The sequence below is a fragment of the Vigna unguiculata genome, chromosome 5 (assembly GCF_004118075.2).
Source record: "Vigna unguiculata cultivar IT97K-499-35 chromosome 5, ASM411807v1, whole genome shotgun sequence".
NCBI classification, from domain to species: Eukaryota; Viridiplantae; Streptophyta; class Magnoliopsida; order Fabales; family Fabaceae; genus Vigna; species Vigna unguiculata.
Window position 1 is genome coordinate 1,778,377 of NC_040283.1, and position 14,732 is coordinate 1,793,108.

At 32.5% G+C, this 14,732-nt stretch overlaps 1 protein-coding gene across 2 annotated transcripts; it reads right to left on the reverse strand.

The window, feature by feature from the left end:
* Positions 1 to 2,249: 2,249 nt before the first annotated feature.
* LOC114183778 lies at positions 2,250 to 5,889 on the reverse strand. 2 transcript variants are annotated; one of them, XM_028070909.1, is made up of 6 exons: positions 5,301 to 5,889; positions 5,169 to 5,213; positions 4,801 to 5,082; positions 4,535 to 4,701; positions 2,563 to 2,752; positions 2,250 to 2,455 (listed from the first exon to the last, which is right to left on the reverse strand). In XM_028070909.1, exons 1-6 carry the CDS (start codon positions 5,518 to 5,520, stop codon positions 2,445 to 2,447), a joined length of 915 nt encoding a protein of 304 aa, XP_027926710.1. In that variant the 5' UTR covers positions 5,521 to 5,889; the 3' UTR covers positions 2,250 to 2,444. The 2 variants fall into 2 exon arrangements, with proteins under 2 accessions (XP_027926710.1, XP_027926709.1); XM_028070908.1 differs by having other exon boundaries at positions 2,250 to 2,752; positions 5,301 to 5,888.
* Positions 5,890 to 14,732: the final 8,843 nt, after the last annotated feature.

Consider the following 14,732-nt stretch of genomic DNA (forward strand, 5'->3'; position numbering starts at 1 on the left):
TTATATGACCATGGAAACGATGTCGTTTTAGCTATTCAAACAAAATAAAATCACTTTGTTCTTGCATTTTAAGAAATTTAGACAAACAAAATTAATTTTTTCCTATTTAAAAATTGGGCACAGAACACTACTTCACGCAATCCTTTAAAGATTTGATGATTTGGAATTCATTTAAAGTCATAAAATTACACGTAAATAAAATATTATATATTATATTTTTAATTCTTTTTGCAAAAAATAAATAGTGTTTTTGAAAATGTTAGTAGTTACCTCTTACAAATTCGTGTGCGTTTCACTAAAAAAGATTGATAAATCATCACAAAGAAAATTTTATTAGTTGTATGCTAACACGTAAAACATAAATAAAGATTTAAACCCGAATTGATTTTGTTGCTTTTTATTTGTTGTAACATTTTTCACAAATCACGCATTTAAAAAAGGGTGAAGAATCTCAGTTGTAATTATAGAATCACATAATATTAGTCTGCACTTCCAAAACTCTACTTTTACTATACATAAAAAATAAATAAAAAAGAAATTCCTGGAGGAAACTACAAAACAACACCTGATAATGAGGGTAGTTGGAATATTAAGAATTACTGTCCAAATACATTGTTTTTAAAATATTATATTATACCTAAAATTTAGTAAACAATTATAAATTTAATAAATTTTATTTCTCATTTAACAAGTTTTTCGTTGATTTAGATATAAGTCTCTTAAAATTGTATTTGTTTTAAGAATATCATAAATATATATTAGAAAGAGAATATTTAAGAGAATATCAAACATGACTTGATTATATAACAAATTTCCTTTGTAATAACAGGTTTGTCTTCAAATATATGTTATAATCAAAAAACAGTTTTTTGAGTTCTTAGAATTACTTAGGAGAATAAATTTTTCTCAAGATATTTTTTTAAACTTATACGTGAAAATCAAAAGAAAAATAATAATCATTCAACAAGCAAAAAAATTTCTCATTGTAAACAACATGGTTTAAAAGGAAATAAAATATTTCATTATTTTCTTTGATGTTTAACGTCTGTTTGAATGGACATTGTAATTTGTGGCCGAATGAATTTCAAGTCTTTTTAATATCTAATAATAATAATAATAATAATAATAATAATAATCAGAAAACTTGTGCTTAGTCCTCCCCTCTTTTTGTCAATTTAAAAACATGATATTTTAATTTGATACAACTTAAATATATAAGTTGTTACTGAATTTAAAGAAAAAAGTAATATTTTTGTATTTTGTTAACTTTATATTTTAAATATATATTTACACACAGGAAGGAAAGTATTTAAAGAATAATTTAGAGAAAAGTATGTCCTCTCTAACTATGTATATATTGAGTTACAGAGTAATTTTACAGATAAATATATTATTTTTTTAATTATTTGAGTTTTAAAAAAGACCCGTACAAACATTGAACTTAGAAGAAATATTTTATTATTATTTTTCAAAATATATATTAATTTTGAAACTGTCAAAATATGTATTAATTTAATTATTTTTCAAAATGGACCAAGCCTAATTTGACGGAAGGTCCCTTGGGCCAAACAGTCCAAAATTAGACACTATTTTTGTCTCAAAGACTGTGGCAGGCACATGATATTTCTCTTTCTAATTCTGATACTATATGATAATAAAAAAAATATTTAATTTATTATTTTGTAAACTTTTCTTTTTGTTCTTTGATTTTGTCTTTATCATTTCTACAGTAAATATATATAAATAAATAAATATATATATATATATATATATTTATTTTTATTTTTTTTAAAATCATCTTTTCAGCACCACCATGATTCTTTTCATTACAAAACGTTCATATCCCAAACTACTTGTTTATTATGTTTTCATGTCAATTTATTTTCTTGTAGACAAATACTTTCTTTGAAAGGTATTGATAAATCTAACATTTTTACTTTAAGAAGAGATTACTCATATTAGCACAATTTTAGTAGTTAATTATACATATACATTAAATTAAGAAAAGAATTTAAAAATATAGACACAATGTTACCAAGTGAATGGAGTTGGTTTTGAAGAAAACCATATTTAAGATATATATCCTAAATTTAAAAAAAAACATATTTATTTCTTGAAGAGGTATCTATATATAATATTTAATCATATTATTGATATTATTATTCTTCATAAATTTTGCGTGAACCATTGTGGAAACTTGTTTAAAATTGAATTGTAAGAAGAAGAATTCAAAATGCAGAAACAAAAGATGCACGTGAATTCAAGCAAATTTCACCACAAGAACACAACATATCATATCATATTACTTAATATTTATCAGAAACATAAAAAAAAAAAAATGGACCACCAGATAGAGAAAGAAAGAGAGTCACACGTCACACACAGCAGAGTCCACAAGCTTTTGACGATTGCAATTTGCATTAATGCTCTTAACTTTTCTATTTTCAGCAAAGCACTGCAAAAAATTGGTGAAGTGAGTGAGTGAGAGAGAATCTTAACCATCATGCATTGTTCCACACTTACACCCTTTATCAGATTTTGATGCTCTTTATCTTTTGGTACCTCTGAAGTGAGTGAGAAACATGTTATTCCTTCTTTCTCTTTCTCTTTCTCTCTCTGCCTTTTCTTTCTTTCTCATCCACCAAAAGCAACCACTTTGTTGTTTGCAAAGTTGTTCCTCTCTCTTCCTCCATTCCTTCTTTTCTCTTTCTGTTTCTTTTGTCTCCCATATTTCTTCATCTTTCACTTCCACCTGCACATGCATTTCCACTCTCACATATCAATGTCATGCTTTCTATCATGTGCTTCTCAATCCCATTACTCACCCCACACTGTTTCTATTTTAGGAAACACTAATCAACATCACTTTTATCTGTCATCTTTGTGCAAAATATTCCTTTATCAATTTTCTTACATGCTCTCTACATATGTAAGTCAATCTTATACATATATAATAACTCCAATGTATTTATACAGTATATTTCTTTTTAAGATAAGTTGGAATACAGAAAATATTCTTTTAATGCAGCTGTCACTTGTTTCTACCTAATCTGCCAATTTTGTTTGGATGATAAGAACCGACAATTTATTCTGACAAAGAAAGAGGTAGGCCAAATTATATGATTATAAAATCCATATAAATTTAAACTGAAGCAAGAGATGTAACATTTTTTGAATTAGAAAAGGACAAAATCATTATTTCTGATAACTTAACTTACTCCTTGTTGCTAATCAGCTTGCTTGAAAACGATTCAATCTCTAACAACTTTGTTGGGTACATCATTTGACAGTGCAGAATTGTTCATATGTAGCACACTTAGTACAATAGTTTCAGACCATTGCATTATCCATTAATGTGATTATTCTATGATGCTATTTTTGTCATATAAATTACTCTCTACATTTATGTGTGTGATCCTAATGAATGGTACATAGCATGACAGTGAGTAGACAATTTGTTGAGGTACCCACAGAGATAAAGGGTGTCTTTGGTTTTGGTTCAGTGTTGGAGAATTATCATTCTTCATCGTAGAAAGTTTATCATTCAACATGAAATTTTACTCTTTAGTTGATTTTGAAAATCAAACACATATTTATTTTATGTTAAAAAATCAATTTTAATCAATTCTACGACAGTTTCACGTAGAACCAAACACGCATAAACCAATGTACTTTGAATCTCAGAGTCTTATGTGGCTTCACATGTGAGACAAGGGAAAGCTACATAGGTTAAAAAAGAACCACACTGTATTGTTTTAATCATATTCAAGAAGGAGAACTAGGTTGGATTGAAGAGCTATATGATGCAAAATTTGACACTTGTAAGTTGAAACCAAGATAACAGTTTCATGACAGGAAATTTGATTCCCAAAACCACACAGACAAGTGCAACTGAATGTGTAGTAGAAAACAGCTTACTAGGGGGAAAGTAAGTAGGGGCCAAAAACCAGAGATACACTTAAAACATGAAATTCTACTGAGAGACAATATATCTACCACTGCCCCACATTAGAAGGTTACAATCTAGACAACAGATTTGATTCTTTAATCTTGGAAACCGCAGGATATTGTTCTCTTTCTATCCATTCATTTTGAATAATTTTGAAAAACTTAAATGAACCTGACTCATGTATCTGAATTTTTGGACACTTCTGTAGATTGTTTAAGAGTTTAATATATATGTAGTATGTGTAAAAAATCTATACCATTAGCTGATCAAAAGTTATGATTGTTATGAGTTTTAAAATATTTATAATAAAAGTCAACAATATATATTAAAACTCTTTATATTATTAATGCATACACTGTTTACTCTAGTTTTAATAATTTCATTCTGCCAAACAATTACAGTATTTTGAAACTTGGAATTTCTACTGTCTAGTGTTTGATGAGGCGCATTCATTTATGAGGACCAAAGAAAGGGAAACATGAACTGAATCTAAAGTGTTTGATGTTTTAATTAGGACATGTATAAGATTTTGAATTTCTGATGAACTCATTAAAGGAACATTCGGTGAAAAATGTGTGACAGTACCTCTTCCTCAGATTTTGTTTTTGCATTTGAATTAGGTGAGTCTTCAGGTTGAGGTTTTGATCTCTCCATGATGGATGGAGTTGAAGCAGGGCTGGGACTGCTTGAACTGAGATAAGGAGGTGTGCTTTGAGTACCTACATCTCTTGTCATACCCTCTTTCTTCTTCTCTGCATACAGAGGCAAAGTAGAATTCAGAACTTTAACTGTTCTAGAAAGAAGAAAAAAGGAAAAATCAAGAAGAAGATTGGGTAATTAAGTGTGTGAACCTGGATTGGGAAATTGAAGAGCCACTTCTTCTTGAGTGTAAGTTGCTGGCTTTGTTGGAATGTGTTTGGAGGAATAAACTAAAGGAGCAGACATGGCAATTCTGCTTATTGAGTTTCTGAAAGATCTTCCACTAAGAGTTTTTGCAGACAAACACTCCAATGGTACCTCCCCTGAGAGAGGGTTGCATATATACCTTTCTGCTTCATTCCACTTGGAATTCAAAGCAAACCCATCTGGGGATGAGCATTCCCAACTGTTATAGGCTGCTCTTGCTTGCAATGCTGCAATGAACCATCCCAATTCAATTGATTCAGAAAAATATGTAACTGCTATGCTAATTATCATTGTTGATTCAGTTGTAGTGTACCTTTAAGAGCAGTAGTGAAAGAATATGTTGAAGGGTCTATTTCATCTGCAACAAACGGGACAATTTGAGGTGAAAATGAGATAAAAATTTGAAAGCATGAACTACTTTGAATTGGAGTGAAAAGAAAGGCACCTTTTAAAGGGTATCCGGGTGAAGAAGCAGTGCTGGAAATGGCTATGTTTGATCTAAATGACCTTGTGTCTTCTCTGAAGCTTCTCATGTAAGATCCTGAGTACCTTCTGGAATTGGTGTTCTCACGGCTGATTCGAGCTTTCACGTTCCATTCTCTCAAATTGAACTCTGACTCGTCTCTTCTTCTTGAACTATAAGGAAGTGGTTCAGCTGTGGCCATGAATGAGTTAGAAAAATAATTCAGCAGGGTGAAATGTTGCTGCAAATGTTGGTTGATTCGAGTCACTCTCACTCCAACTCAAACTTGCACAGGTTTGAAAGTGGATGATGCTGCAGGTTCAGACATGACAAAAAGAGAGTGTTCTGAAGTTGAAGCTTTTTGTCTAGGCAAGGTATAGGTAGGTGGAATGTGGCTTTGGCATCAATTCAAACACTAGGCATGCCTAAGTACTTCTGTAAGGAGTGTTTGTCTCTCCTCAATTTTTCACTTTTTGAATCTCCATGGTGCAACACCATTCCTCAAATAATATCATTCCATATTACAACTTTCTTATATTTCTGTTTTTTGGCCTCTGCATTAACTTCATTGGACTCTCTCTCAGTAACTATTGTTATTCTTTGACCCCTAATATCCTAGCCCAGTTGGCAAGTTTAATCTTCAAGTCAATCATGGGACACTAACTATTAGTCCCTTTTTTTATTGCTGAAGCAAGACAAAATCAAAATTTGTCTATCTTTTATTTCCTTTCTAGTTCCATAAAATTAGGATGCATTAATTCAGGAAAAATGTCGCTGATATCACAACTCATCCAGCACACAACTTCACTCTATTTCACGGTGAATTTTCATTTTATGCAGATTGTGGAAAACAACACCAAATAATGGATCTGTTTCATGCATCAACATCACTTTTGGTGATGATGGCTCCTCATATTTTCTACTGTCACAGCACACTAACATCACATACAAAACTCGTAAGCTTTCTTTCTATTATTCATTGAGCATGAGATTGATTAATTAACCATTAATAATGTGATTTAGATAAATAAGTTGAGTTAGAGGATTAGTCAGAGCCTCCACTAGTCTTCAGCGAATCCACCTTTAACGATAGCCGTATCATATTTAATTTAAGTGGTCAAAGTAGGTGCAATTTAGATGCAATTTTCAATTCATTTTAGTCAATGTATTTAGTTACAACCACATGAGGATGAGGTTATCAAATGAATGATTAGGGTAGGTGAGGAATTGAGCAAAAACATGTTTTTTTTGTTGTTTTCTCCGAGGATTTAAACAAAAAATGTTAAACTCTCTACGACAACACCATAATTATGTCACCCTAAGGTACAAAAGAAAAACAATTGTTCCAGTACATGAATAAAAATAGCAATTTATTGTATCCAAGAAAAAAAAAAGAATAGCCATAAAATTTAGAAAACCATCATTTATTACAATAATGGCAATTCCATAGAGTCTGACACTCATGCTTCCTGTAGTTTTCCACAAATTAAAACCAACACCATCACCTTATCCGAACTGATATCACAACAACAAATCACTCATTTCAGTTTGATAAAACACCAATCTTTTACCATGATACTCAACCCCAATTCAGGAAACTCTGCAATCAAGGTAAGTTAGATGCTTTTTCAATAAACAAAAACACATGAAGGAAAGTATCCGGGAAGCTTCTGCAAATCAAAAAGGGAATGCATTATTGAATGCATAAACCAACCAAAAAGACATGTTTTTTTGTTATAGAATGATTCTTTTTGTTGAAAATTTATAGGGAGTATATATATATATATATATATATATATATATATATATATATATATATATATATATATATACAGGTTTTGATAACAAGAAGAAGGGTAAAAACATAGGTTTGGTAAATTTTGCATATCTGTGAGTGGTGTATCAGTAGCATGTATATATATATATTGTATTTAAAATTTGAAAGGGTAGTAGAAGAATAGATGAATGAAGTTTCCCTCCTAAGACTAGTCCAAATTTGAGGTAGTTGTAACCTAGTGAAATCCCAATGGGGTGAATCCTTTGGATTAACACTGTTTTTGAGTTGAGAATAATAATGAGGTGGAGCATAATATGATGAGTTTGCAATGTTGAGTTGTTTTCAGTGTAGGGTGTGGAGATGAAAAGAGTGGATGTGAGTAGTGTTTGTTGGAGTGGTGAAGAGTTTTTGTGTTGTGTTGTGTTGTGATGTGTGTTGTGTGATAGTGAGAATGTCTTGTTTCCTTTGCTCTTGAGCATGTGCATGTCACATTCTTGTCTTGACCCTTGACAATGAGTGAGGTTGGGACCCTCACATTATGGAAGCAGGACCAGGGTCCCACACTGGACCTCATCATAGCCGTCAGTTTTGTCTGATGTGTATGCAAGGTTAGTATCAAGAAAGAGAGAGGTTCTGTTTCACACCCACCTCTGGGACCCATTTACTTCATTTATTTTATAAAGCCTTTCTACTTTCTACCATTCTCTGTCCCCACAAACTACTTCCCAGTGAACTGTCTCATCTTAATGCAAATTTCCAAACACTCCTTTCGGAAACAATTACCATCCATTTCCACAATAGCCTAGGCCATTCAGAAACACCAATGTCTTCATTAGTTTCACTTTCTTAAATATATCACATCAACTATACTAAATGGAAGACTATGATACAAATGATTTGGGTTCATCTATGTTGTTGTTGTTGTTGTATATTCTTCGATTAAAAGAAGCATGAGTTAAAGTAGAAAACTTAGCCTTGAAGCATGCACGTTTGGAAACATTTTAGGTTGCGAGAGACAAATAATTGTCTGATTGTGTTTTTGTTTTGTCGTGATGTATTTGAGTAATGACGTCAAATTATATGATTGATGAGAACTTGATTTGATCAGTTCCAAAAAACCTGTTACATTTCCCTTGTATAGCCAGCCAAATACATGTTTCCAAAATAGCTTCAGAAAAAAAGTGAGGGCCACGAAGAAAGTTAAATCAGAGATGATGGCATATATTCCGAGAGATTCTGTTCGTTTTGGGGGAAAATCAATCTCATCTGATTGAAAAAAAGAGTATGTTAGTTTAACCTCTTCAATTTTCTGTTACATGAGAAGTTTCTTAGGATGGGAAATTTTACTTTGTTAGTTACTTTGAAACAGATCAAAATCTCTTTTTTTTAAGAGAGAAAAATATATTTTTTTAAAGCTATTTTTCGCTTTTCTATCTATTTTGTTTCTCTTTTTATATTTTATTTTAGTTCTGACTTTTTACTGCAAAATCTTATTCTTAATTCTCAAATTAAATGAAACTCATTCCATTGTCAAAACAAACAATGAAAATGAAAATCAAGACAATGTCATGTGATTGGCTACTGTTTTAAAATACTCGTTCACGATTAATTTTTGTGAGTGAAGAAAATAATGGGCCGGTTTTTGTTTTGCGTTTGTTTTCAAAAGCCCAACTGTTTATTCTATGGGTCTCAAATATTATTTTGAAAATTTTATGGAATAAATTTTTAGAATTTTTGAAATAAAAACTCTGTAATACCCGGATTAAAATTTTCGAAACTTGCGAAATATATTTCGCAATATGTTTTTTGGAAGTAAATTTTCAGAATAAATTTTTCAAAATATATATAATGTTTTTTATAATAAAATTTCCAAAACATTCTTACATAAAATGGCAGTGACTGTTCTTTTTCTCCTCTTCTTCCTCCTCTGCAACAACTTTGATGAGGGTGGCGGTGACAATAATGGTAGCAACAGAATAATGATGATATGGTGCAATAATAAAGAATCTTTGAGTCTTTTTCTCTGATGAGGTTACAATAATTACTAACTGTAAGGGTACAGGAATCAATAACCCTAAAATTTACATTTCTTTACCTTTATCTTGTTCTGTAAAAACTCCAGATACAAATTCTCTGACCTTCCTAACAAAACACAACGGAACAACAAAAAATGATAACTATACCAAATACTTGGTAGTCAAACCAAATGAATAAATTTCAAAAGTAACTCTTTGGTGCCAAATTTTCACTTCCTTTTCTGTTTATTCAATTCATTGCTGGTTGAAAACATCACCTACTCCAACAATGATATAGGTGAATTGAGAAAAGAGTATATGAAAAGAAGAACTATGAGGCTCCCTGAGAGACTAGAACATGTTGTGATGAGAATCAATGGCAGTAATGAATTTCTATCCTTCAACACCCTTTTGTATATATAACAGGAAGATCAAGAGAAAGAAGAAAAAGTGCTTATAATGAAACTACTTTCATGGTGTCACCACCGCCATTGATTCCCGTCACAACTTGCTCCGGCCAGCCAGGGGATTCAACGGTGACTAATTAATGAATCATGATTTGCCTCAATCAGATGCAACCATTGTATTAGCAGGGATTGAAGGATCTGCTACATGTTATATAATATTTATTGATTGGTATTTGAAAAAGGCCATGAATGTAGTACATCTTGTTGCATTGATTGGTACTGTGTTCTTGTACTGGAACTTTGTACTGCAGAACCCTTGCTAAATCAATTATTATGCTAATCATTTTTCCTCAAATAATATGCATAGTGTAACTCAGTCACCAAATTTGATACAACTACTAAACTATATATGTAACAATAGTTTCAATTAATTAATCCCTTTTAGTTTCAATCAATATTTTCTTGATCACAGATCATTTTTATATATAACTAAATTCTGTAAAGATGGTGAAATATTAGGAGAGCATGCAAGAGATTGCAAACACATTCATTTTAGTAAATGGTTTCAATGTTATAATTTTGTAAGTGTTATATTCAATAAATATATATATATATATATATATATATATATATATAAAATTTAGAACATGGTATATTTTTAAATTGAACAAAAAAATAAAATTGGTATATTTTTGGAAAGAATAATCGGGTATTAAAGCCATCTGAAATGCATATTGAATCATATAAAAGAGATGGATGGCAACAACTAATCAAAGATTATAAAAAGAAAAATCAATAATCATTATATACATGAAGAAATACTTTGAGGCTGCACGTGTTTATTAAATATACAAAAGTAATATTATGCAGAAGTGGTCACAATTTGAATATGACAGTTGAATAAATTAAAAAGACATGTGCCGCACAATGTGTTTTAGTAAAGACATTCACGAAATCGTGGTTAATTAAAACCAAGAAACCTAAGGTTGCATTATAAAATAAATGAGTGAATTATTAATTTAGTTGTTTAATTGTAATGGTAGGATATAACTAGGTATCTGAAAATGATTAAATAATAAAATAGTGCTTACTAATAATTGATTAAAATAATTTTAACCAATTACTTTTTATTGTCTTTTCAATTGACATCATTGAAAATGTAAATTAATTGGTCTTAATATATGTGATTGTGACGTTATAAAATTTATAATGACGAAAACATTAAATAAATAATAACAATTCTTTACCTCCCTTATGTATATTTACTGGTCGTTTGGTATATTTTTTAATAAAATGTTGCTGGGCCTAAATTTAATACTGGGACATATTTTTATGGATAAATAAAAAATAGTAATGAAAAATTAACAATGCCATAGCATATTGGGAATCGATTTTAGATGTGTTGGAACCGTTTCTTTTAATAGTTAAAGGCAAGAGAACTGGTTTTGGATGTGTTGGAACCGATTCCATGAAGCCATTGATGTGTGGGAATAGGTTCTCTTACGCATGAGACCGATTCAATGATTTTCAAATTTGTTAAAATTGTTCGTTTTGTATTATAGGAAGTTTGAAGGTGACGTCATGATGAGGTGCTGGACTGTGTTGGTGTGTTGTTTTGGGTCAGTTTATTTTGTATTCAAGAAGTTTCTAATAAGGCAAAAGCTAAGATATGGAAGAAAATATAATTTGGACAAGTTCTTCTCTGTATAATTGGATGAAACCCACCTTACCCACCTTTTTTTGTCTTCAGATTAATGAAAATGTGTCGATACAAATTTCGCCATCAAATTTATTTATTTTCTTATCCAAATTTTTTAAAATAAATAACACAAACTTTACTTCACAATTCACACAAATTCATGTATTTACTCTGATTTTTTTTTTATTTCATGGTCCATTTTTCGTTAAATTTGTAAAATAAGATCAGTTGAAATTTAAAATTTTATTTGGTAAATATGGTCAAGTCGTCAAGGTGGAGGACGACATTATAGATGCAGTCATCCTCCACCCAGCCAATTTTTTTTTTCTTAGAAAAAAAAAACCAAAATCTTCATTGTGTTACGTGAAAAGTGAAGTCGTCCTTTAACATGGCAACTTCACTTTTCCTTTTCTTTTTCACTTTGTTTGAACGTTGTAGTTTAATATTTTTTTTTTCAAATTTTGTATTTTAATTTTTAATCAATGTTAATATATATATATATATATATATATATATATATATATAGATGTTTATTTTTATTCCACTAATTTTTTTGCCTGTTTATTCTTCCAATAAATTTAAATTAAAAAATAATCAAAATTTATTAATTACGTAAAAAAAAAAACTGAAAAGTGACGACTTCACTTTCCTCCCTAACGTCCAATTTAAATAATGACATAATTAAATGAAACATTACACAAGGTAAAATAAAGAGTAATGACAAAGAGTATAAATATCATTCCTTACAACAAAATCCCAGATAACTTAGAGAGTTGTCTAATGCATATCACAATGTCATAGACTAAGCAAGATAAAAGTTGAATAGTACATAAAAAGAATGCTCAAGGAGCAAGGTAAAACATGAGCTACAACCCTCACAGAGAACTCGCAAAAGCAAGATCCGACCCAAGACGAGTTATGCAGCGAAATCACCATTATCCTGTTGACCACGAGGAGTTCTCGCATATGCTCACATCAATAAATTGATGATCATCGCAAAAAGAGGAAACCACACACAGAACAATCAAACAAGCAAAGGGGTAAGCTAGAGTAGAAAATGATTTATCATACAATTACATACACGTTCATAGTCAAAGATACATATGTCAACCAATCATGTTATGACTTGCAAACAATAGACTAAGACTCATGACACGACTTATCCAAATACATATAATTAGCCGGATTCACCGGATGCTTGCACTTGTGATGGCCTTTACTGCTCTACCGAGCTAGTTGTTACAGTGTTTCATCCCACCACGCACAAGGTTAGCCTTAAAGTGTTTTAGGCCTCTTGTTACTCTCACCACTTCAGTTAGTACGCTCTACGTGAGACTAATTGAGTCTTTAGAGTGTTAGGATGCAATCCTTATCTTGAATCCTCACTAAATTATATAAATGAGGCAACACCACAAACTCCCACTAACAGGGGCCATGAAATTACGTCGTGACCATGAGGCACCACTGTAAGACCCGTAGAATTTAATTAATTAAATAAATAATTAATTAATAAATACGGGAGGGGTAATAATTATGACATTAAATTTTGGTTGGTATGACGTGGAAAAGTGCTAGCCCATATGGTTGAGAGCACTTTGATTGTGCGAGAGGACTTGGGTTCGAGTCCTATGTATGCTAACTTTTGATATTAAGATTTTGTTATTTAAATTTATGAAAACATGTTCTTGTATGTTATGATACTTGAATTGTGATGGGTAGCATGAAACATGATTGGTTGAAATGGTGATGCACTTGAGTGGTAACAAAGGGGTCATGGGTTCAAACCTTGGAAAGGCTAAATGGAAATTATGCGTGTTTTATTTTTGCTAATGGTGACTTTGGAGGGAAATGGGAAAGGTTAACAGAGGCAAGGGGAAGCAGTACCCCCAAGGGGGGGGCTGCATTTCCATTCATGGTGAGAGATGAGGGTTATTAAATGGTAAATGCAATTAAATTCGTTTTAAGATTTTTAAGTAACCTAAAATACTAGTTTAAAAGGAAAAAGTTGGAGTTTAGGCAAGGTTTTGGCAAGGCTGAACCTAGACTTAGAAAAAGACAGAGGCAAGGGTGAGTGAGAGGGGCTGACGTGAGGGAGTGAAGGCAGAATTGAGGGACACCAAGGGTGGCCATTGGTGATCAAGGGAGAGCTTCATCAATTGCTCTAATTTAAGCTAAGGAACCAGGTTAGGGGAGTTGTAATCGTTGTTTTCGTTTTATATTTCGATAATGTAAAATGAAATGTATGAACTGGATGCTTATCTGTGTATTCTGCAAATTTTCTGTGTTTTCTGGAAAATTTCCAGAAACCGCCTGGCGGGCATACATCGCCGCCAGGCAGTGCATGCGTTTTTGCCTTATACTGGGTTACTGAGGGGAAATCGCCTGGCGGCCGGGAATGTATGAAGCGCCTGGCGGGATTGGTCGGGACCGCCAGGCGACACGGGGCTGAGGCGCTATTTGGGTTTTTTTTTTAGGTCTTTAGACGTGAGTTAAATTGGGAAAATCAAGGGGATGCTCTTGAGAGATGATCCAGTGTAGTAACGTCGATTCTCGAGAGTAATTTGATAGAGAAATCTGATGAAACAGTGACGAGGTGTTTTAGGGTTGAACACTTGGGGTTGATGTCGGAAGTATTATTGGTAATTCGGAAATGCTATGATAACATGCTAATGGGGGTGTGCGAGAATTGAATAATAGGTATTGAAAATCGTGGGAATGAAGAGTAGATGAGGGATTGTGTGTAAGTGCGGGTGACTGGTATAAGAGTAGAAGTGTATAATCATGTGGGATGGTTGTGTGGAATACTAGAGTAGGGTATGACCTGGCGGAAAGCAGTTCCAGTGCGATAGGAATGTGTTTCACATAGAAGATAATGCTTACAGAGTATACTGTTGATGTTTGAGATTTAAGGTTTAACCACAAAAATGCATAAATGCACTGAGTATTAGGAAGGGGAACATATATGAGAGTGAATATAATGCTGAGGCAAAGGTGTTAGTAAGTATTGGGTACTGGATAATATAGTATGTTATGGAGAGAAGAATGGGGTTCTAATTAAGACAACCAAATAGGTGCACATAGAAAGTGGGTAGTCATTTGGACAAGTGGAGAACAATTCAAATGGATTGATGAAAAGTCAAGGGATAATTGTATACTGGGTGAGGAATCAATGAAAACTGAACAGATTGTAATGACATTTATACACTGTCTGTACTGATACAGCGCCTGGCGGAGGGTTGTAAACCGCCAGGCGATGACCACAACTTCTACAAGGTCTGGAGCGAGATCCGCCTGGCGGTGAACGTGGGTGCGCCGGGCGGTAATGGCAGAACTCGTGGTGTATTTAACATGGGTGCGCCTGGCGGTAAGGACTGGTCCGCCAGGCGGTGTTTACAATTATTGACAATTTTGAGGCGCTTGGCGCCTGGCGGTACGTGTCCCCCGCCAGGCGGTCTGGAAGCTGTGGCGCCTAGCGGTACGTGTCCCCCGCTAGGCGGTTTAGATGTTGTAAGTCCC